Below are 24,742 nucleotides of genomic sequence, written 5' to 3'. Positions count from 1 at the left end.
CTGTCTCCAGAAGTGTCTGGCAGCGGCTTATTCCCATCTCAGTTAAGCCATAAATTAAAGAGGAATGGCTTTTGGCCAAATAAATGTTTGGCTTGCAAGTCCTGAAGATGTATGGACACATTTACATTAACCTTTTGCTTAGTAAAGGGTGAGCAATGCTTCAGTGAGACAGCCATGTAGAATAATGCGGGATAAAAATGCCACTATAGGCAAAATTGTTATTACAAACAGCTTTGTTAAACAAGGAGAACAGTTCTGCTCATCTACAGGTCTGATATTCATTAAAGGGGTTATCCAGCACTACAAAAACATGGCCACTTTTCCCCTATTGTTGTCTCCAGTTCAGGTGTGGTTTGCAATTAAAGGGAACCTGTCACCCCCCATGCCGGGGTGAAAGGCTCCCGACCCCCCGTTAGAGCCCCCTATACTCACCTAATCCCGCCGGGTCCCGCTTCTGGAGGTGGTCGGGTGATGAAGATCTCAGCCGCTGCTGAGTCCAACACCCATAGAGAATGACAGGAGAGTCCAGCGCTCCGTCATTCTCAATGGGTGTTGGACTCATCTCTCAGCGCGCGCGCCGGGCTGCAGCGGCTGAGATCTTCATTACTTGACCACCTCCAGAAGCGGGACCCGGCGGGATTAGGTGAGTATAGGGGGCTCTAACAGGGGGTTGGGAGCACGGGGGGTGACAGGTTCCCTTTAAGCTCCATTTACTTCAATGGAACTGAGTTTCAAAGCCCCACCCAAACTGGAGACAACAGTAGGGGGAAAGTGGCCATGTTTTTGTAGTGCTGGATAACCCCTTAATACATAAAGCAGTTCAGCATATGAATCTTGTTTGTAATAATAGAGTCTTAGGGGACCTCGATCGGTAAAGGTGCTATCAACAGGCCAGGAATAGGCCATCCAGATCAGCTAGCTGAAGGTGTTGCAAAGCCCTTATGAATGCTTCATTCCTTACTATGTAAAAGAAGAGCCCATGGAGCCTCATTGAAGAGTCTCAAAACACAGGACTAGCCAGATATCCCTCCGGAAAGGACCCATCCAAGGGGCAGCTCCTGTTAGGAAACCACCAAAACCACCATATTAAGTGGCCCTATAAGTCAGTGTAATGACAAGGGATAAACCAAGGCTAGGTAACCATCCACATACAGCTGTTTCGGGGTGTTGCCCCTCATCAGTGTGGAGCAGGATTCTGGCTAGGTGGGAGCAGTGCCTAGTAGAGCCATAAGAGAAACAGATTGCTGAACTCAGGGAGACCAGCCAAACAACAACACTGCCGGCTGCTAGTGAAAGCGCTCAATGCAGTGAAGTCCTAGGTGCATTGCCCCCTGGGTGCATTGTCATTCCTTACTAGATACAATACTGTACAATACTGTTTGCAGTTACTGTGTCTAGTATTGCAGCTTAATTCCATTTACTGGAATGTAACTGAGCCACAGTACCAGATGCAGCCACTACAAAATTGCATGGCAGTGTGCTTGGTAAATAATGAAGTTCTGTGACCCCCACAATCAAGTGTAATTGGCCGGGTGCAATCACTAATATTGTCTGAAAAACAATTAACTTGGTAGAAATGTAAATTTTGGACAAGGCTTTTTAGCTAGAAAGAAACCGTAACTATAAGCTGATCACATAGGGGGAGATTTATCAAACATGGTGTAAAGTGAAACTGGCTCAGTTGCCCCGAGCAACCAATCAGATTCCACCTTTCATTTTCCAAAGAGTCTGTGAGGAATGAAAGGTGGAATCTGATTGGTTGCTAGGGGCAACTGAGCCAGATTTACTTTACACCATGTTTGATAAATCTCCCCCATAGGATCCTCCTAGCATTCTGCATTTATATTCTATATAGAAATCTAGCAACAAGCAGTCAGTGCCACCACACGGGAAATAAAGAGTTACACAGCTATTAAAGTGCTGCCTCGGTGTTACATACAAGGCCTAATTCCCCAAACAAAATGATGCTCTTTGCAGCTGTTCTTCATTTTAACTACAAGAGCGGGGTCCCCATGAAAAGACCTCTCTGTACAAGACACATACAGAAAATGGGTCATCTATAGCAGACAACACCTTGAATAAGGAGGTCGGCAGGCCCACATCTCAGTATAAGTTTGCTGGTCATACAGTCAATATTAGCAGAGGTATATTTGCTTTTCAGTAGTGGAGGACTGCCCAAGTCCTTACAATCCTTGATCCAAAGATGTGTTTACCATGAAGGCATCAAAGGGGTATGCCCATCTGGACATTTATGGCATATTCTTCCCACCTCTGGGACCCCACACCTAACTCGACTATAACTATGCGATAAATGTAACTTGTATATAACAACCACACAGTCTGTAGTGCTACATAGTTTAGGAAGATAGGCAGTGGAAATAACTTAAAACGTGAAGAATAGCCCACTCGGCTGTTTTCAGTTTTTCTACCATCCTCACCTTATATATGGCACATCCAGAGAACATTCTATTAATGTTGAGATGGGAAAATCCCTTTAAGAGAAACACAATGTAAAATGTAGCAACTGAGAAACTATATATAGATTTGTGCTCACTTTTTGGCTCCATTTACTAAGGCAATTTCATCAGGGGAAGAGGAGATGTAAGAACATTTGCTCTCTGAAGAGGATACAGGTCCATCCGTCTGACTCTCTTCTTTCATCTGCACGGTATGGCAGAGACACAGCGCTCGCAGGAACAGCTCCTCCCTATCCTAAAAGACATTAAGAAAGCATCAGCTTAGCATACACATACTGGCAAATTAAGGGATATTAATTATATGTACATTAAATTTCTATGAAACTGAAGTTATGCTGGAAAGGCAGACAGTGCGGATTATAGGATGTCAGCAATGTCCAGCCAAAATGCACATAGACCTCCAGATACATTCTACAGCTATACTGTCATCTCCTGAGGATTTTACTTCTGTATTACATATCAGAAATTATGGACCAAGAGGAGACATCTTAGCACATGTCCAACTGGTGAGACATCCAGATCTGATATGGAATTAAAAAAAATAAAAAATTATAATAATAATACAAGTGTTTTACATGTAAAGTCTAAGAATAAAATAACATTTTATAATACCCTGAACAGGACAATGTCCTCTAGCAACTACATTACTGCAAAAATGGCTTCCCCCACCGACCAACAGTAGAAGATGTACAATCTGCACTCTTAAGGGATGTTAGAGAAATATGATGTTCTCTGTAACAAAGAGGAGGACAAAGAGTTATCCCCCACAGTTCTGTATCCAACAGGAGCAATGCTGTATGATGGCAGCTTTATAGATATCAATCAGTTCTATTATTCTCTTACATAACCCCTGCTTTAAAAGGAAGATAAATTAAGGATGTCTGCAAAACATCCAGCTTTATGTGTATACCAGGGGATTATAAAATGTGCAGAGCTGCCACCTCTCAACTACTGACTCATCCACTATTATCTGATATCTAGGTTGTCCATAGATCCTAAAAAAAAAGACAATCACCTTGATTTTTTTTTTAATTTTACATGTGAATCTTGTCTCTGGCAGCCAGTTGTGATGCAATGCTGCTAAATCCTAGGTGGAAAAATCCCATTAAGGGTAGCTTCACACGTACCGACTTGCAGCGTTAATAACGCTCCGAGTCAGCTAGGTCCTGGCAGATCACTTTCACTACATAGACACAGCGGTCTGAACGACCGCTGCGTGTATGTAATTCTGCCGGCCGCTTAACCCCTTAAGCTGCCGCCCGGTTCCCGCTCTGTATACATTACCTGTCCTCCCTGCACAGGGTCCCGGCGTACTGCTCTCCCACCCGGCCAATCAGTGGTTGCGGCAGGGCAACACACTGATTGGCCGGGCGGGAGAGCAGTACTCCGGGACCCTGTGCAGTGAGGACAGGTAATGTATACAGAGCGGGAGGCGGGCGGCAGCTGAAGGGGTTAAGCGGCCGGCAGAATTACATACACGCATGGTCGTTCAGACCGCTGTGTGTATGTAGTGAAAGTGATCTGCCAGGACCTAGCCGACTCGGAGCGTTATTAACGCTGCGAGTCGGTACGTGTGAAGCTACCCTAAAAGTACTCACAGAAACCATGTACCAGGGCAGCACAATAATGAAGGCCACATTCTGCTTCCACGGGAGATTAATATTATCAAGCGCTACAAAAACATGGCCATTTGCTCCCAGAGACAGCACCACTTTTGTCTCCAATTTGGGGGGGGGGGGGTTTAACCTCAGTTTTATTGAATTTAATTATTGAGCTTAATTGCAAACTACACCTGAACTGGAGACAAGAGTAGTGTTGTCTCTGGAAGCAAGTGGCCATGCTTTTGTACTGCTGGATAACCCCTTTAATTGCAAACCACACCTGAATTGGAGACAGAAGTGGTGCTGTCTCTGGAAGAAAGTGGTCATGTTTTTGTAGCGCTGGATAACCCCTTTAGGCTACAAACCCACTTGGCGGGTCTGAAGCGAGTCCCCCTGCTGCGTATTTGCAGCGAGACTCGCTGCAGGTCCCGGCCCTATACTTTTAATGGCAGACAAACACGCAGCAGGGATGTACATCCCTGCTGCGAGTTTGTCTGCAGCCCACCCCATTAACCCCGCCGGAGCTGATTCTTCACCTGATCCCGGCTCCGGCGGTTCCCGATGTCTTCAGCAAGCCGGAGCGGGGACCAGGTGAAGTATATGCTCCAGCCAGTCGCCCGCAGCCCGGCCGCCCGATCGCCCCGCCCCCGCAGCACCGATCGCACGCCCCCCCCCCCCCCCGCAGCACCGATCGCTTGCACCCCCCCTCAATCGCCCCCCCGCAGCACCGATCGCTCGCACGCCCACCTGCAGCCCCGGCCGCCCGATGCCCCCCCCCCCCCCATGGGGGCTGCAGGGGGGCGATCGGTGCTGCCGGGGGGCGATCGAGCGGTCGGGGCTGCAGGGGGGCGATCGGTGCTGCCGGGGCTGCGGGGGGGCCATTGGGGGGGGGGGGGGCGTGCAAGCGATCGGTGCTGCAGGGGGGGGCGTGTGATTGGTGCTGCGGGGGGGAGGTGGGGGGTTCCATCGGGCGGCCGGGGCTACGGGTGGCTGGCTGGAGCATATACTTCACCTGGTCCCCGCTCCGGCTTGCTGAAGACATCGGGAACCGGGGTTAATGGGGTGGGCTGCAGACATTCTGCCATGCAGTCTGCCATTAAAAGTATAGGGCCGGGATCTGCAGCGAGTCTCGCTGCAAATACGCAGCAAGGGGACTCGCTGCAGACCCGCCAGGTGGGTTTGTAGCCTTAAAGCAACTCTGTACCCACAATCTGCCCCCCAAACTGCTTGTATCTTCAGATAGCTGCTGTTAATCCAAGATCTGTCCTGGGGTCTGTTCGGCAGGTGATGCAGTTATTGTCCTAAAAAACTACTTTTAAACTTGCAGCCCTGAGTCAAACAGCCGTGGCTTGGAGTATCTGTGCCCTAACTTTGCACCACCCCCTCTGTCCCTCCTCCCTACCCTCTTCATCATTAGGAATGACCCTAGAACATTTTCTCCTGTCTGAACATTGTACAGGTGCCTTAACGATGCAGCCCATGTGCCATGCTGACACAGGTGATGAATAGTAGAAAATCTGCCTGGAGCATTCCTAATGATGAGGGGGGCGGGGAGGAGGGACAGAGAGGGTGTGCCAGCCTAATACATACACAATCTAAGCCCAGGTCATTGGGCAGCGAGTTTATAATCTGTATCACCTTCCGATCGGACCCCAGGACAGATCTTGGATTAAAAGCAGCTATCTAAAATGTATGAGCGGTTTGGGGGGGGGTCAGATTGTGGGTACAGAGTCGATTTAAAGAAGCACTTTCTTCTCACCTGGCATTAGCTTGTTGAGGGTAAACAGTTACCCTCTTACAGTTTACAAGTTTTTGTTGGTGTGCTTCTTTACACTGTTTGCAGCTTAAGCCAGTGGCAGCACAAAAAACTGCAATTTCATTACAAAACTGCACATAAACTGTGCACATAAAATGCTTGTATGTGAAGTCAAGCTGACAACCGCTCGGACTTGCTTGCTCACAGATGCATGATGGGCATTGTTTTGTCCACCACCTAAGAACTTAGCAATAAGGGAGTACTGACAGGCTGTAACAAGCCGTGCACCTCGGATAGAGGTAAGAAATGACAGTACAATATGACATCTGATAAGCAGATGTTTTGCTTCAAGGAAAAATAAAAATTCAGCACTGACCCTTTTGCTTTTTTGCATGTAGAGGAACACAAACAGCTAGATGAGCTTGTGAACAGCCATGATGACCGGTGTGAACTTCATTCAGGGTTATGGTAGACATTTGCTGCCACTCTCTCATTACATCAGCAAATGGTCTCAGGCTAAGGTCATAGTAACCTAGAACATGTATGGGTTAAGTGTAGTGTTCACACACAGCAGTTTTGTTACAAATGTCAACATCAGTTCCATTCTTGAGAACGGGGTTATATGTGCACCTGTATTTCTGTACGTTCTATGTGGATAACCAGGACAATCCCAGACAAACCTGAAACCTAATAATCCTTCTGGTTCAAAGTCAACAATCACAGTCATCACTAGATAGCGGGTAAATATAGGAGGGAGGGGAGCACTATACAGTGTACACTGAACAATAAGTGGGTAAGGGTGAGATATACCTTGCGACAAAGAAACATGGCAGTTTCACTGTACAGAACATTACCTTATCAGCTTTTCCATAGAATCCACCAGGACCATCGGTTACAGTAAGCCCATCTCCAGTCTCCTTGTACTTGTAGCCATCTATGCAGCATTCAATAAACTCCATTGAGTTTTCTGTGAGCGTGCCAGTTTTATCAGTAAACACATACTCCACCTATCGAAGCAAATAGAAAGCTGGGAACTGTACACAGTTTCTAAAGCACAGAAATCTAATAATCCTTCCCACATGTTAATCTGGGCTTATACTGTGTCCCCGTCATTGAATGAACTCCTGACATATTACAGAGACCTATTAAATTTTTGATTTGTCGGGCAGCTCTATAGACAATAAATGGAGCCGTAGGGTGCATCTGTGACCCGCCGCTCTACTGATAACAAACACTTGGGACCTTGTTTTTGGAGATGGGTTGTAAGAGAGAGTAATTGGCCATGACATTATAACAGGTCCATTACCAATATGGCGTCTACAGTGATAATGCACAGATGACATTATCAGCATAGTCTCTTTTTTGTGGTGTCGGACACAGACAGGGACCCCGATATACAGTCTGATATACAACGTTGGTGTATGATATAGTATATGCTATAACAATCTGATGGTGGAGGGCCGGCCACTGGAACAGAATCAGGGGGAGAAGAGACGGCTACACATGTATGTTCACTTTCCATGGAGTGTGCACATTCCATTGTCATTTCCATAGCTCACATTCATGTCAACTGAGAATGACCAGACATGTTCAGTCGCCTTTTCTCCAGGAACTTAGACTGGTTCTCCCTGTCTGAAGCAGTGAGACAGCCTTTAGACCCCTATAATCAGACATTTCTGGTAGAAACAGTGTGTCAGGACCTCTATAAAAGATAAGGAGAATACCAATAACATATCTTCTTCTATATGTTCTATGGCCTATACAACACACAAAGTGTTTTCTTACCTGTCCAAGCTCCTCATTGAGGTCAGAGGTGTTCACCAGGGCTCCCTCCTTTATTTCTTCATCATACATCTCCTTATCCCATGCAATGAAGAAGGATCCTAAGAACTTCTGCATTTCCACAGTCACATACATAGACACGGGGATGATGAAGTTGAATAGAACCATGAAGGAAAGGAAATCTGTAAAAATCTTTAATATCTATAACCAAGAGGGAAAGAAAAAAAAAACATTAACCTGTGCTGTACCATGCCACGCGGAATTAAAAAACTGCTCTACAAAATGTTTATACGCTTCTTCTTCCTCATATTATGAAGCGCATGCAAATCTAAGCCATAGAGTTATCCCATTTTTTTTTTACATTTGTTATGGAAAACTTTAGCCACAATGTAATAACTAACACTACTGGAATTAATGGGTTCAGGCTCAACTGCCCTTAAAGTGTCACTGTCGTGATTTTTTTTTTTGCAGAAATCAATAGTCCAGGCGATTTTAAGAAACTTTGTAATTGGGTTTATTATCCAAAAAATGCATTTTTATCATGAAAAAGCAGTTTGAAGCTCTCCCCCCGTCTTCATTGTTCTCCTATGGAGAGAGCTAAAGAAAAGACCAAAACAGGACAACAAAGAGTTAATCTACAAATCCCTCACGGGATATCTCTTCTGACCATCACCAGTGACCTGTCTGAGCTCGGATTACAGCTGTCACCCAGCTCCTGCCTGTAATCCTCTGTTATCTGCTTTCTGCTGCCGGCTAACTCCCTCCTTCCTCCTCCCCCCTCCCCTCTCCCTAGAACAGACAGGGGACGTCTCCTGCAACAAGTCACAATTTTCAGATTTTTCAGAGTGGATGAAAAAGAGGAAGGAGGGGGGGACCTGGGAAAAGGCTTTTTACATGCAGATAATGGCAGATTTGGCTAATAAACCCAATTACAAAGTTTCTTAAAATCGCCTGGACTATTGATTTCTGCAAAAAAAAAAAATACGACAGTGACTCTTTAACTACTGCCCAGCAAACCTTCCTAGTTATACATAAGAGTGGGGTAAGAAAACTTCCCTCAGGGCAAATGGAGCAAATTAGGGTACGTTCATACGCTGCAGATCAACTGCTAAACCAGTCACAAAGAAATGTGCTGCATATCTACACAAAAACAAATCAATGCAAATATAAAACGTTGTAGATTTTACTGCAGAAAATCTGCAATGTGTGAACAAATCCTTAAAGGGGTAGTGTGGCGCTAAGAAATTATTCACAAAATAACACACATTACAAAGTTATACAACTTTGTAATGTATGTTATGTATGTGAATGGCCCCCTTCCAGTGTTCCCCGACCCCCGCCCGTGTACCCGGAAGTGTAACGCAGTATACATACCTGATCAGTGTCGACCAACCCCGTCTGTAATCTTGTCAAAGACGTCATCTTCGGGAGGCCGGCCGACCAGCTCCGGCCGTCCCTAATGCCGCCCCCCTGATGACGTGGCCGTGTAATTGCCGCATAACTGTGCTTAGCCAATCGCGGCTGAGCACAGTTATGACGCGGCAGAGGGGTCGGCAGGAGGGACGGCAGGAGCGGGTCGGCCGGCCTCCGGAAGATGACGTCTTGTCAAGATTACAGACGGGGTCGGTCGACATGGATCAGATATGTATAATGCACTACACTTCCGGGTACACGGGAAGGGGGCTATTCACATACATAACATACATTACAAAGTTGTATAACTTTGTAATGTACGTTATTTAGTGAATAATTTCTTAGCGTCGCACTACCCCTGTAATACAGTATGCGGCCCACACTACAAATGTGCATCTGTAGTGCTCCGTGCTTCACATTCACACTTCATTACCCTAGCGATCCAGTCTGCAAAATGCGGTCTGCATTACGGCATGTCCTTTTTTTTTTGCGGCACGGATCGCGTCCCCGTACACACGGACGTGTGAACAGGGCCATTAAAAACCATTGGTTCTATGTTCTATGTTGTGTGCCCGAAATTGCGGGCAGAACAACGGATGTGTGAATGTAGCCTTACTGTTAGAGAAGAAAAACTTGGCAAATAATTAGTTATTTTAAAACAGCGGCCATTGTTTTGAAATAATGTTAATTATTTTCCATTAAGTGACGGCCATCCACTAAATTTCCACAGTGTGTGAACATAGCCTTTCTGTGTTTTCAATCCACTCCTGGGTTTGGCTGCAAAATACTGAGCAGAAATACTGTGTGGGAACATAGCCTTAAAGAGTCACTGTCGTATTTTTTTTTTGCAGAAATCAATAGTCCAGGCGATTTTAAGAAACTTTGTAATTGGGTTTATTAGCCAAATCTGCCATTATCTGCATGTAAAAAGCCTTTTCCCAGGTCCCCCCCTCCTTCCTCTTTTTCATCCACTCTGAAAAATCTGAAAATTGTGACTTGTTGCAGGAGACGTACCCTGTCTGTTCTAGGGAGAGGGGAGGGGGGAGGAGGAAGGAGGGAGTTAGCCGGCAGCAGAAAGCAGATAACAGAGGATTACAGGCACGGAGCTGGGTGACAGCTGTAATCCGAGCTCAGACAGGTCACTGGTGATGGTCACAGGAGATATCCCGTGAGGGATTTGTAGATTAACTCTTTGTTGTCCTGTTTTGGTCTTTTCTTTAGCTCTCTCCATAGGAGAACAATGAAGACAGGGGGGAGAGCTTCAAACTGCTTTTTCATGATAAAAATGCATTTTTCGGATAATAAACCCAATTACAAAGTTTCTTAAAATCGCCTGGACTATTGATTTCTGCAAAAAAAAAAATTCACGACAGTGACACTTTAAAGAGGATTATACACTTACAATGCATATTTATGAATCAACAGTCCTTATGGACAATCTCAGTAATCACAGTTCTATGGGCTGAGACTTAGTTTAGTAACTTTTTTTTCCCCAGGGGAGAACATGGAACTGTTTGCATGACATCAGGATAAAGGCGAACCCTCCAGGATTTGTATAGCTCTTCACCTCATCAGGGATGGAGCCTACACTTTAACCCCATAGCACAGTAAAAATATTACTGTCAAGCAGGTACTTGAAACGTGATATAAATACTGGCAAACTACTAATGCGGAGCAGAGCGCCAATACATCCACATATGACTGCCATCCATACAGAGACCACATACACTATACCTTAAATGATTCCTTCTCCTTACGAGTTTTCTCATTGTACCATGGCTCATCATTGGCAGGATTACTCTGCCATACGTATTTTAGTGTGGTACAGATGGAAGCTTTGGAGACCAGGATGAACAGATATACTATTAAAAAGGCATTTATTGATCTGAGAAAAAAAGACCAACAAATATATATTTTATTATTTTGGTTCGCCAGAAATGTCATTACTTAAGAGTTATTGTAAAAAAAAATGTACATAATACATACAAGTTTTTTTTTTTTATGACAAGTATCTTTTAAGCAACTATGATCACAACAACATATAGCAGTATAAATAAGGCAGTCCTAACCTCACGTATCAGTATTGTGGTGTGTCAGGGAGTATACCTGCTATCAGAGAGGAACTCTGAGCTTGTTAAATAAAAGTTAGACGTATAGTCAGTAAATAGTGTCAAACTACCTAGTAAGACCTTTAAAACTTAGCTTCAGGCCACATTCACGCAATGTATCTTTGCAGTAAACAACGGACGATTTTTTTAAATTTTTTTTTACAGATTAATTACATTACATTACAGTATTTGGAACAACCACCGTAGTGTATACACTACCGCTGTCATTCTCTGCGGCTGCACAAAATTGACAAGTCTATTTTGTACGGCCGTACTTTACACTGTGTTCTATGGCAAAATGGAGTGCGGCCATACCCCGGAGTGCCTGCATTCCAATTAAAATCAAATGGTGTGAGACATCAGCCATTGATTGACAAGTCGGTGTCAAACAACAGCCGATGTTCTCACACTGTGTGAACATGGCCTCACACTGTATTCAATGAATAATGAATTTATACACTTTTCCAACAAGCTTTCTGAATCTATATGTCCCAATTCTAAAGACCTCTGTTTCCAGTCGTTTAATTTAAAGCTTTATTATGTATTTCCAGGGACAGATATCTGCCTGACCATGGACACAGTGACGGCCGTCTTGTATCAGCACAGAGCTCCGAAGTGTCAAGCTCGCAGCACTCCAGCTGTTGCAAAACTACGCTTCCCATCACGCCTGGACATCCAAGGCTACATGGCTACAAAGAACTGCATACTCCATTTCTCTGTGGGGTTAATCAGTGAGATGACACAGGTTGTTCCCTTACAGACTGCTGACAGTCCTGCATGGTGACAGCAGTAATCCTGGTATTTTTCACAGCACTTCAGTGGCTTAAAGAGGTTTAACCCATTCTCCACTTTAATGGCATATTAATATGCACTTAGTAGATGATAAAACTGCAATCGATGGTAGTTACTACTGCTGAGACCCCCCCCCCAATGTTTCCAGGAATGGGGAAGCTTAAACTTTTTGTGGTCTAATCTCTGTCACATGAAATGGAGGCTACAGAGCACACATGAGCCCTTTAAGTAAGCGACTCCTGGAAGAGCTTTGCATTTTAATCTTCATGGAGTCACCTAATAAAAGAACTATTACAGCCTATTGATATCCAGCACGGCAGCCTGCATGCTAAGCACCCCGCTTACCCTTATTGCTTGTCCTTGCAAAAATAGACAAGACAGAGGGAAATTCTTTAATTAGAAATCTCCCGGACGATTTTATTGAAAGGTCTAAAAGGAGAAACAACCTTGTCCTTGTCAGTGTTCACAGGAAATGCACAGGACAGCTTATCTGACCAGACTGAAGTACAACGTCAGCAGCGGACAGCACAGGAACACACTCTATAAACTCTAGCAATGGGTTGTTTATACTGAAAGACTCACTTCTCCACCGCAGAGCGTTTCTGGGACTTTCCTTGATAGTTTAAAGCCATTTTTGTCTCCATGCCGGTATACACTGCAACACCTGCAGAACATAAAAGGCAAGATAGTAAGGGATGGCCAGAACGCCACACGGAGTACATAAGAGGCAGCTCAATGCCAGGTGCTGTGTGAAAAGGGTATGTTATAAATTTGTAGTGGCCGGATGTATGTATGTATATATATATATATATATATATATATATATATATATATATATATATATATATGAGAGAGAGAGAGAGAGAGAGAGAGAGAGAGTATAAACAGGTATCTAACACAGGTGAGTGTTTTACAATGATAATATGATCATGGGTATAAAGAAAATAACTAATACATGTTTACCAAGCAGAACAAATGGCTTATTAAAATCTTCATATTTACCATATATTTGCCTTGTATTTTTTAATGTAGCTCCTTTCAGCAACAAATTATCAGGGCCAAGAGACCTAGATGAGAGTAACAGAAATAATAGCATGGTATTACACAGAGAACACAATACATTTATTAAAAACAAAACATAAGAACCTGACTTCATGAAGCGGTATACCCACTATAACATAAGAACCTGACTTCATGAAGCGGTATACCCACTATAACATAAGAACCTGACTTCATGAAGCGGTATACCCACTATAACATAAGAACCTGACTTCATGAAGTACTATACCCACTATAACATAAGAACCAGACTTCATGAAGCGGTATACCCACTATAACATAAGAACCTGACTTCATGAAGCGGTATACCCACTATAACATAAGAACCTGACTTCATGAAGCTGTATACCCACTATAACATAAGAACCAGACTTCATGAAGCGGTATACCCACTATAACATAAGAACCTGACTTCATGAAGCTGTATACCCACTATAACATAAGAACCTGACTTCATGAAGCTGTATACCCACTATAACATAAGAACCAGACTTCATGAAGCTGTATACCCACTATAACATAAGAACCTGACTTCATGAAGCTGTATACCCACTATAACATAAGAACCTGACTTCATGAAGCTGTATACCCACTATAACATAAGAACCTGACTTCATGAAGCTGTATACCCACTATAACATAAGAACCTGACTTCATGAAGCTGTATACCCACTATAACATAAGAACCTGACTTCATGAAGCGGTATACCCACTATAACATAAGAACCTGACTTCATGAAGCGGTATACCCACTATAACATAAGAACCTGACTTCATGAAGTACTATACCCACTATAACATAAAAACCAGACTTCATGAAGTACTATACCCACTATAACATAAGAACCAGACTTTATGAAGTACTATACCCACTATAACATAAGAACCAGACTTCATGAAGCAGTATACCAACTATAACATAAGAACCAGACTTCATGAAGTACTATACCCACTATACCATAAGAACCTGACTTTATGAAGAGGTATACCCACTATAACAAGAGAAACCGACTCCGTAAGTACTATACCCACTATAACATAAGAACCAGACTTCATGAAGCTGTATACCCACTATAACATAAGAACCCGACTTCATAAAGTACTATACCCACTATAACATAAGAACCAGACTTCATGAAGCTGTATACCCACTATAACATAAGAACCCGACTTCATAAAGTACTATACCCACTATAACGTAAGAACCCAACTTCATGAAGCGGTATAACCACTATAACATAAGAACCAGACTTCATGAAGCGTTATTCCCACTATAACTAGAGAAACCGACTCCATGAAGCGTTATACCTGGCTTTCACTTCCTGATTAGTGTGTATGTTCATTCTTCCAACAAACCTGAAAAAAAGGAAAGTCTACATAAAGTTCCAAAATCTGACTTTAGGGTATGCTCAGTACAATAGGAAAGTAAAAATCTGTAAGACAGGCAGCATTTAAGCCCCATTTGAACATTCCCTTACAGGGGTAGTTCAGCAACAAAAAAAAAGTGTTCCTTTAAATCAACTGGTGCCAGAGAGTGCCAGAGATTTGTAATTTACTTGCATAAAAAAAATTTCAAGTGTTCCAGTACTTGTCATCTGCTGTATGTCCTGCAGGAGGTGGTGTATTCTTTCCAAAGACAAGAAATCAGACCTGTTAGGAAGGTCTGCATGATGTTAAAAGAAGGGCGAGAAATAAAAAAGCATTTTTGATTTTGCATGTGCAATTTAAAGACACCACTGCTTATGAGTGACAAAGTGACAAGCTGTCACTGTGACAGGACACTCACAAATGTAAAGCCAGCCTTTGACTGAAATGGAAGAGTAAGAGTTTTCGGGCTGGCTCAGGATTATAGACCACACATAAGGTGACTGCAGCATAAATGCAGCAAGAGTAACCCCTTCTGGTCCGGTACTCTTTGGATCACTGTGGGTGTTCTTTCCTGTATAGTTTTCTAGGTGAGGCTTCTGTCTCACCCAGTGACTTATTTTGTACTGTGCCCTTCCTACTTATTGTGTCTTACATGCTATCTACACCACCAATGTTTACTAGCAGCTTATCAGCCACTGTGTTACGGTATGTGCAGTGCACGGTACTGTGATTTGACGTTATCGCGGAGATACTCCTTAACCCTTAGCGGCACATTCAGTAAGCATTTTACCCTGATAAACTGGTGCTTTAGCTAGATAGGGCATGTAAGTACTTGCTGCCCTTATCCCCACAGTCAACCTGAAAAGGTTGCACACCAAGAACCACTAAGCCACGTGTGATATAATAGAGGGGGCTGAACACAGGGCAATGCCAGTGAGCATGGAGATAAAGAAAACAAAATGGAGCATTTTTGCATTTCAGTGGTCTGGGGGCACCCTAAGACTGGTTTGTCACACAATGTTTTTTGCAAAACTATCACTGCAGTTTTTTTCGTTTTTTTTAAAGCCAAAGACATGAGCAGATCCATTAGAAAGGAGAACTAGTCCTTTATATTGTCTACTCATTTCCAATCCACTTCTCGCTTTAGCTCAAAAAACTATAGATTTTTCCTAAACAAATTCTTAGGGACAAATAAAGCAGTGGTGGTCCTGCAATGAGAATTGTTCTTCACTACCGCAGAGGTGTCAAACTCACGGCTTCTTTAGCCATTGCAAAGCTACAATTCCAATCATGCCTGGACAGGCAAAGCTTTATCCGTCCAGGCTTGATGAGAATTGTAATTTGGCAACAGCTGGAGGGTCGCAGGTTTGACACCCCCTTCACTACAGCTTTCAGAAGAAGCATATCTGATACTGTACCAGCTCCTGGTAAACTCTCTAGTTGGTGCGGTCTGCTGCTACAGATGACCTTACCCTAAGACAATGAGCTCCAGCATTTAATGCTTACACCCCTGAGGAAATTAAACATCTTATATAAATGATTTAAAGCTATGATATTTGACATATTTGTTATATCTGTTATATCGATATTGTCACATAGTAATCACAGCGTACAGACAATCGGTGGAGATCTGTTTACATACAGCTGTGCGATTAAACAGAATGAGGACTATGTTGCTGTGTTTGTCACTATGGAGAAATAAATCATCCCATTTCTGATGCCGAGATTCCTCCACAAGTGACGCCCTAAATCGTCAGAAAAGCAGAAGATTTTGTAATTAGAAATCCCAGAAACCGTTTAATTGAAGGCTCCAGTTCTTTTAATTAAGACTGGAATCCTAATTAAACCCTTTAGGCTACAGTCTAGTAATCTCTTACAGAAAATCTGGATGACTAATGATTCGGCATTGGGATGGAAACCAGGGCGCCAACAGAGGGATGCCGAAACCTAAATAAATAATGTCTTTATAGAAAAAACAGGCTGCTTCTCTCTTGTAGACATCTTCCCATGGTCAGCCAGATGTGACGCTGCCAGCTATCCTGACATGTCTGTTTTAGTAAATGGTTACACTCCCTACACAAAACTAACCTTGGAACTTTACACTGCGACATCCACCTTTAAGACCTTTTATATGGACTGATAAATGAGTGAGTGTTCCCTATCATCAGGCCCAGGGCCGCTTTAACCAGAGGGCACATGGTGCACGTGCACCGGGCCCACTGGTTAAAGGGGCCCCCCCGAGCAGGCCGGCCGTTGCTATGTGCGACCAATGCGGTCGCACAGCGCTGCGGCCACCAGCCTGTCAGGGGGGAGCGCCATGGATGGGTAATCTACTTACCCCTCCATGGCGCCCCCTGCAGGGCCCCCCCGGCGTTCGCCGCTGCCCCCGTCCGCTGCTGCTGCGGCGCTTCAGCGCTGCAGCAGCAGCGACACTGACAGAGAGAGAGCGATTGGCTCCCTCCCTGTTAGTCACTCTTGTGGCCGCACTTCCTGCGGTCACAAGAGGCCGCACTCTCCCTCTAGCGCCCGACGTCACTGGAGCGTCGGCGCGAGGGTAAGGGGAGTGCAGCCTCTTGTGACTGCAGGAAGTGCGGCCACAAGAGAGAAGAGAAGAGGAACGCGAGGACCTAGGTGAGTAAGTGTTTGTTTTTTTCAATGTTATATGGGAGGGGGAGCTATATACTATGGGGGGGGGGGCACAGAGGGCTATATACTATGGGGGAGGACAGGGGGCTATATACTATGGGGGAGGACAGGGGGCTATATACTATGGGGGAGCACAGGGGGGCAATATACTATGGGGGAGCACAGGGAGCTATATACTATGGGGGAGCACAGGGGGCTATATACTATGGGGGAGCACAGGGGGCTATATACTATGGGGGGCACAGGGGGCTATATACTATGGGGGGCACAGGGGGCTATATACTATGGGGGAGCACAGGGGGCTATATACTACTGGGGAGCACAGGGGGCTATATACTACTGGGGAGCACAGGGGGCTATATACTACTGGGGAGCACAGGGAGCTATATACTATGGGGGAGCACAGGGGAGCTATATACTATGGGGGAGCACAGGGGAGCTATATACTATGGGGGAGCACAGGGGAGCTATATACTATGGGGGAGCACAGGGGAGCTATATACTATGGGGGAGCTATATACTATGGGGGAGCACAGGGGAGCTATATACTATGGGGGAGCACAGGGGGGCTATATACTATGGGGGAGCACAGGGGGCTATATACTATTGGGGAGCACAGGGGTCTATATACTATGGGGGAGCACAGAGGAGCTATATACTATGGGGGAGCACAGGGGACTATATACTACTGGGGAGCACAGGGGCCTATATACTATGGGGAGCACAGGGAAGCTATATACTATGGGGGAGCACAGGGGAGCTATATACTACTGGGGAGCACAGGGGAGCTATATACTACTGGGGAGCACATGGGGAGCTATATACTACTGGGAAGCACAGGGGACTATATACTACTGGGGAGCACAGGGGGCTATATACTATGGGGGAGCACAGGGGAGCTATATACTATTGGGGAGCACAGGGGACTATATACTACTGGGGAGCACAGGGGCTATATACTATGGGGGAGCACAGGGGAGCTATATACTATTGGGGAGCACAGGGGGCTATATACTATTGGGGAGCACAGGGGAGCTATATACTATTGGGGAGCACAGGGAGCTATATACTATTGAGGAGCACAGGGGTCTATATACTATGGGGGAGAGCACAGGGGGGCTATATATTATGGAGAGCACAGGGGGGCTATATACTACTGGGGAGCACAGGGGAGCTATATACTACTGGGGAGCACAGGGGAGCTATATACTATTGGGGAGCACAGGAAGCTATATGCTATTGAGGAGCACAGGGGTCTATATACTATGGGGGAGAGAACAGGGGGGCTATATACTATTGGGGGAGAGCACAGGGGGGCTATATACTATTGTGGGAGAGCATAGGGGTCTATATTAGTGATGTCACGATACCAGAATTTTGAGTTCGATACCAATACTTGATTTTTTAGTTCGATACTCAATACCAGTTCGATACCTCGAAAAAAAATACAACCCCCCCCTTATAAGATCAGCACCCTCCTCTCCTGACATCCTCTGTGCTGTTGTGACGTCCCCTATAGATCAGCACACTCCTCTCCTGACATCCTCTGTGCTGCTGTGACCTCCCCATAGATCAGCACACTCCTCTCCTGACATCCTCTGTGCTGCTGTGACCTCCTCTATAGATCAGCACACTCCTTTCCTGACATCCTCTGTGCTGCTGTGACCTCTCATAAGATCAGCACACTCCTTCCTCTCCTGACATCCTCTGTGCTGCTGTGACCTCCCCTATAGATCACCACCCTCCTCTCCTGACATCCTCTGTGCTGCTGGGACGCTGGGACCTCCCCTATAAGATCAGACCCCTCCTCTCCTGACATCCTCTGTGCTGCTGTGACCTCCTCTATCGATCAGCACACTCCTTTCCTGACATCCTCTGTGCTGTTGTGACGTCCCCTATAGATCAGCACCCTCCTCTCCTGACATCCTCTGTGCTGCTGTGTCCTCCCCTATAAGATCAGCCCCCTCCTCTCCTGACATCCTCTGTGCTGCTGTGACCTCCTCTATAGATCAGCACACTCCTTTCCTGACATCCTCTGTGCTGTTGTGACGTCCCCTATAGATCAGCACACTCCTCTCCTGACATCCTCTGTGCTGCTGTGACCTCCCCATAGATCAGCACACTCCTCTCCTGACATCCTCTGTGCTGCTGTGACCTCCCCATAGATCAGCACCCTCCTCTCCTGACATCCTCTGTGCTGCTGTGACCTCCCCATAGATCAGCACACTCCTCTCCTGACATCCTCTGTGCTGCTGTGACCTCCCCATAGATCAGCACACTCCTCTCCTGACATCCTCTGTGCTGCTGTGACCTCCTCTATAGATCAGCACACTCCTTTCCTGACATCCTCTGTGCTGCTGTGACCTCTCATAAGATCAGCACACTCCTTCCTCTCCTGACATCCTCTGTGCTGCTGTGACCTCCCCTATAGATCACCACCCTCCTCTCCTGACATCCTCTGTGCTGCTGGGACCTCCCCTATAAGATCAGACCCCTCCTCTCCTGACATCCTCTGTGCTGCTGTGACCTCCTCTATCGATCAGCACACTCCTCTCCTGACATCCTCTGTGCTGCTGTGACCTCCCCTATCGATCAGCACACTCCTCTCCTGACATCCTCTGTGCTGCTGTGACCTCCCCTATAAGATCAGCACCCTCATCTCCTGACATTCTTTGTGCTGCTGTGACCTCTCCTATAAGATCAGCCCCCTCCTCTCTTGACATCCTCTGTGCTGCTGTGACCTCCCTATAAGATCAGCCCCCTCCTCTCCTGACATTCTCTGTGCTGCTGTGACGCTGTGACCTCCCCTATAAGATCAGCCCCCTCCTCTCCTGACATCCTCTGTGCTGCTGTGACCTCCCCTATAAGATCAGCCCCCTCCTCTCCTGACATCCTCTGTGCAGCAAGGGACCAAACATTGTGTTTATTGGGGACAGCATGGGGGGGGGGGCAGTAGTGGGCAGATTGACGGGGGGGATCCAGGTTGGGTGAACAGTCCAGGGCCCAGGGTACATTTAATCCGCCACTGAGTACAGACTACAACCCCCACACTGCAGGGAGCTGGTGAAGGCTGCCAGGTCTGGACAGACAAGAGAGGGTTACTCTGCCTGGCAGGTCAGTTCCTGTCAGAGGGCAGGGGTTTAAGGGCAGGAATGTTAGGGGCACACTAGAGGGCAGGGATGTGGGGGGGGGGGCACACCAGAGGGCAGGGATGTGGGGGGGGGCACACCAGAGGGCAGGGATGTGGGGGGCACACCAGAGGGCAGGGATGTGGGGGGCACACCAGAGGGCAGGGATGTGGGGGGGGGGCACACCAGAGGGCAGGGATGTGGGGGGGGGGGCACACTAGAGGGCAGGGATGTGGGGGGGGGCACACCAGAGGGCAGGAATGTGGGGGGGGGGCACACCAGAGGGCAGGGATGTTTGCAATGTCTGCACACATCCCCTGCTCTCACTCACTGCGGTACCACTCAAAGCATGAGGCTTGTCAAAGCAGAGGGGAGGGGGGATTTGTAAAGGGAGTTTAAGGTGGAACAGACAGCCTGAACCTCGGCCAGCAGGAAGATTAACCTTTGCTGCTGGCCAAGATTCAGGCGGTCTGTTCCACCTTAAATTAGCTCCCTTTACAAATCCCCCTCCCCTCAGCTCCGGGAAGCTCCCAGCTGTCAGGTCTCCGTTCCTCCGTGCATATTCATGTGTGCACACTCAGGCCGGTCAGGAAGCGCAGCCACCGAGAGTGTGCACACATGAATATGCATAGGAACAGCTCTGCAGATGGACGGCTGCATGACAGGGGGACAGGAGGCTGAGATGTGACGGGCTGCAGGTCATTAGCAGCGGGGGGTCTGTTACACATAGTAGCCGACCCCCACTGCTTCTGGAGAGGCTCAGGATGGGTCAGAGGCCGCTGTCAGTTGTGACAGCGGCATCTGCACAGTTATATAGCCGGCACATGCGATCGCTGTGTGCCGGCTATAACTTCTCCCTGCAGTGAGCGGAGGAAGGGGCGGGCGGAGGAGGAGGAAGTGACGCCAGGGGGCAGAGGGCAGCACACAGAGAACATGGCCGGCGCTTAGCTAGCCGCCGGCCATGTTCACTGCTCTATACTTTATATTAAGCTGCGTTATTAGGCAGCTTAATATAAAGTATCGATACCAGGAAATCCTGGTACCGAATCGTTTTTTGGCCCGAAATATCGATAGTAGTATCGATATTTCGGTGCATCGTGCATCCCTAGTCTATATACTATTGGAGAGCACAGGGGGGCTATATACTATTGGGGGAGAGCACAGGGGGGCTATATACTATTGGGGGAGAGCACAGGGGGGCTATATACTATTGTGGGAGAGCACAGGGGTCTATATACTATGGGGGAGAGCACAGGGGGTCTATATACTACTGGGGAGCACAGGGGAGCTATATACTACTGGGGAGCACAGGGGGCTATATACTACTGGGGAGCACAGGGGAGCTATATACTATTGGGGAGCACAGGGAGCTATATACTATTGAGGAGCACAGGGGTCTATATACTATGGGGGAGAGCACAGGGGGGCTATATACTATTGGGGGAGAGCACAGGGGGGCTATATACTATTGTGGGAGAGCATAGGGGTCTATATACTATTGGAGAGCACAGGGGGGCTATATACTATTGGGGGAGAGCACAGGGGGGCTATATACTATTGTGGGAGAGCACAGGGGGGCTATATACTATTGTGGGAGAGCACAGGGGTCTATATACTATGGGGGAGAGCACAGGGGGGCTATATATTATGGAGAGCACAGGGGGGCTATATACTATTGGGGAGAGCACAGGGGGCTATATACTATTGGGGGGAGCACAGGGGGGCTATATACTATTGGGGGAGAGCACAGGGGGGCTATATACTATTGTGGGAGAGCATAGGGGTCTATATACTATTGGAGAGCACAGGGGGGCTATATACTATTGTGGGAGAGCACAGGGGGGCTATATACTATTGTGGGAGAGCACAGGGGGGCTATATACTATTGTGGGAGAGCACAGGGAGGGTTATATACTACTGGGGAGAGTGCACAGGGGGGCTATATACTAATGGGGGAGCGCACTGGAGGGCTGTATATAACTGGAGGAGCACATGAGGGGCTATATACTACAGGGACACCTTAAAACTATGGAGGCACAGAGGGGTGTAACTATGTAGGGGTACAGAGGGGTGTAACTACTGTATAGGGGTACAAGGGACCTAACTACTGTATGTGTTGGAGCCTAAAATATTTGTCTGGCAGATTCTGGAGAGAAGATTCACAGCCAGGAGAAGACTTCAAGGTGGCCCAGGCTGGATGGAGAGAAAAAGAAAAGGTGACAGACTCTGATCGGAGAAGACGCCCCCGGTGAGTCACTGGATGTAACTGCACTCTGTTATAGGGTTGTAGTGTTAGGGGTCATGATGTGGCGGTATTATGTAATGGTATCATTGGTGATATCTTTCTGTTTTGTTCAGTGCAGTTTTTATGTAATATGTAATCACTGTATGGTGGAAATAGTGTTATAAGGTAACTACTGTATGTATTGGGGCTCTTGATACAGTGTGGGGGCAAATTCAGTACATTATACAATGTGCCGAAAGGGAAGGGGGGGCCCACTCTTGAGGGCTGTGCACTGGGCCCACCAATGTATTAAAACGGCCCTGATCAGGCCAAGTGAAAGGATCAGCCCCTGATTATACAGAGAGATGGGCCGCTTATGTACAATACTCTCTGTAAGGACAGACTTCAGGGACATTCGCTCACACATAGGAGGCATAACATAGAAGGGACAAATTGCAGCGTTATAAGACGAGATGCTTCAGCACTGTTATTTCATGGGGAATACAAGCATGTTCTGAGACGGATGTGTCAGCAGAGCTGTATATACAAGTAAGCAAAGGTGACTGAGCTTTACTTCTCTTCCAAGGTGCTGAATAAGGAGTGTAAAGCTAAATTCACACCACATATGTTGCTGCGCTGCCAGTATATACACCAGGATAATGTGCCTGCTTATAGAATTACAGACAAACCCATGTTTTTTTTAGCATTCATCTGGTTAGGATTCCTTAGATTCCTGCATGGGTATTTGGCTGTATATATGCTGGTGGGTTTTTAAAATGTGCCACCAAAAGTAAGCTGTGGTGGAGTGCTAGTCTGGTTTCACATGTTCTGCCCATGGTGTAGCATGCTTTTAAAACCATGCAAATATCACACGGTTTAACCTGGGAGATGGCATATTAATCTTTCTACAGACAATAGGAGAGAGTGGCAAGATAAATCATGAACAGCAGGTTCACTGTGCACTTCAGGTGAATGAGACAACACATACACACACGTCACTTCCTGTAAAATTCTTGCATGACAAAATGTTATCATTTGATTTTAATGACAACTTTTAAAGTGTCACTGTCCTTTGTAAAAAATTTTGCCATGTCATAGAGACACGTCAAAAGTTTAGATCGGCTTGGGTTTGAGTGTTTAGACCTGTACCGATCGGGAGAATGAGCAGAGGAGATTGTGCTGCAACGTGGTCCGGTTCTGCTATCTGTTAGGAAAAAAATAGTAAGCCTCATAATGTAAGTCTATGGAGCCCGACTCTTTCTTACACAGAGCGGGAAGAGGCATGCTGCCTTGTTTTATACCGGACAACCCCTTCAAAGGGGTTATCCAGCCTTAAAAAAAATGTCCACTTTCTCCCAAAAACAGCATGACTCTTGTCTGCAGTCTGGATGGGGTTTTGCAACTCATTGAAAGGAATGGAGCTTAACTGCAAACCACACCAGAACTGGAGACAAGAATCATGCCATCTCTGGAAAAAAGTAGCCATGGATAACCCCTTTAAGTTCTCACACACACACACACACACACACACACACACACACACACACACGCTCACACACACTTTTGCTGTTGCTTTTATAGACATATAAATGCCAATGATTTTTTTCTTGTGCTTTATGGATGTTTTGGAGTGCTGTTTTATGGCACTTTTCCAAAATAGTGTGTTTTGGCACATGTGTTTTTCGGTTCATTTTCCAAGTGATTTATTCCTTTTGTAGCCAGGATTTCTCATGATGAACGTAAAAAAAAAAGAACATGAAAAATTGTTGTCTGTTGAGTCTCTACTGACTTATTTCTTTATAAAAGTTGTGTTTTCTGCACAAAATGCCACTAACTTTATACTAGCTATTAGCTCTTTTACTCTGTGCCAAAATGTTGGTGTCTGCTGTTGAATTCAAGGCAAAAAAGTGCATTTGGAATACTAAATCTCCCTCAATGTGCATTACATAGGAAATAATACTGATCAGTGTAATATAACTGCAGTTTGAGCTGTCAGAGCGGCTCCTAACTCACAGGATAAGAACGTACCCTGGCACTTACTGGCACTGCCCATTTTCTAGCTTCTTGAGCCAGTTCTACAGTGAGGCATTACTGTTAGAAGTCTATTGGTGTAGAATGTATAAATAAATGATGAAGTGATCCATATGTGTGCAGGAAAGTGCTCTGAGCATGGATATTAGTGATAAATGCAGGGATAGGCTCTTACTTGTAAAGGTCAGGCTGCGGCTGTTCACATTCAATGGTGGCTGTGAGAGTGTCCACTGCTTCAGCGCTGCACAAATCAGATGTGTCCCGTACAGCGTAATATGTCTACGATAAAACAGGAGAGACGTAAGAGCATGTATACAACCATCAAATACAAATTACTGAAGATCATCCGAATTTATC

General features: G+C 45.9%; 1 protein-coding gene across 3 annotated transcripts in view; it reads right to left on the bottom strand.

The window, feature by feature from the left end:
- The window catches only part of ATP11C (ATPase phospholipid transporting 11C), a 113,124-nt gene that overhangs the window by 27,101 nt on the left and 61,281 nt on the right, over window positions 1-24,742 (bottom strand). For all 3 annotated transcript variants that reach the window (XM_069943085.1, XM_069943086.1, XM_069943087.1), the window contains exons 7-14: window positions 24,561-24,664; window positions 14,297-14,344; window positions 12,932-12,996; window positions 12,512-12,593; window positions 10,764-10,914; window positions 7,620-7,817; window positions 6,689-6,841; window positions 2,555-2,712 (exon numbers count right to left, since the gene is read on the bottom strand). In XM_069943085.1, coding sequence (XP_069799186.1) covers window positions 2,555-2,712; window positions 6,689-6,841; window positions 7,620-7,817; window positions 10,764-10,914; window positions 12,512-12,593; window positions 12,932-12,996; window positions 14,297-14,344; window positions 24,561-24,664 — 959 coding nt within the window. The remainder of the gene's footprint in view (window positions 1-2,554; window positions 2,713-6,688; window positions 6,842-7,619; window positions 7,818-10,763; window positions 10,915-12,511; window positions 12,594-12,931; window positions 12,997-14,296; window positions 14,345-24,560; window positions 24,665-24,742) is intronic.

Source organism: Dendropsophus ebraccatus, chromosome 10 (genome assembly GCF_027789765.1).
Source record: "Dendropsophus ebraccatus isolate aDenEbr1 chromosome 10, aDenEbr1.pat, whole genome shotgun sequence".
NCBI lineage: Eukaryota > Metazoa > Chordata > Amphibia > Anura > Hylidae > Dendropsophus > Dendropsophus ebraccatus.
This window is presented reverse-complemented; position numbering and strand designations above follow the sequence as displayed.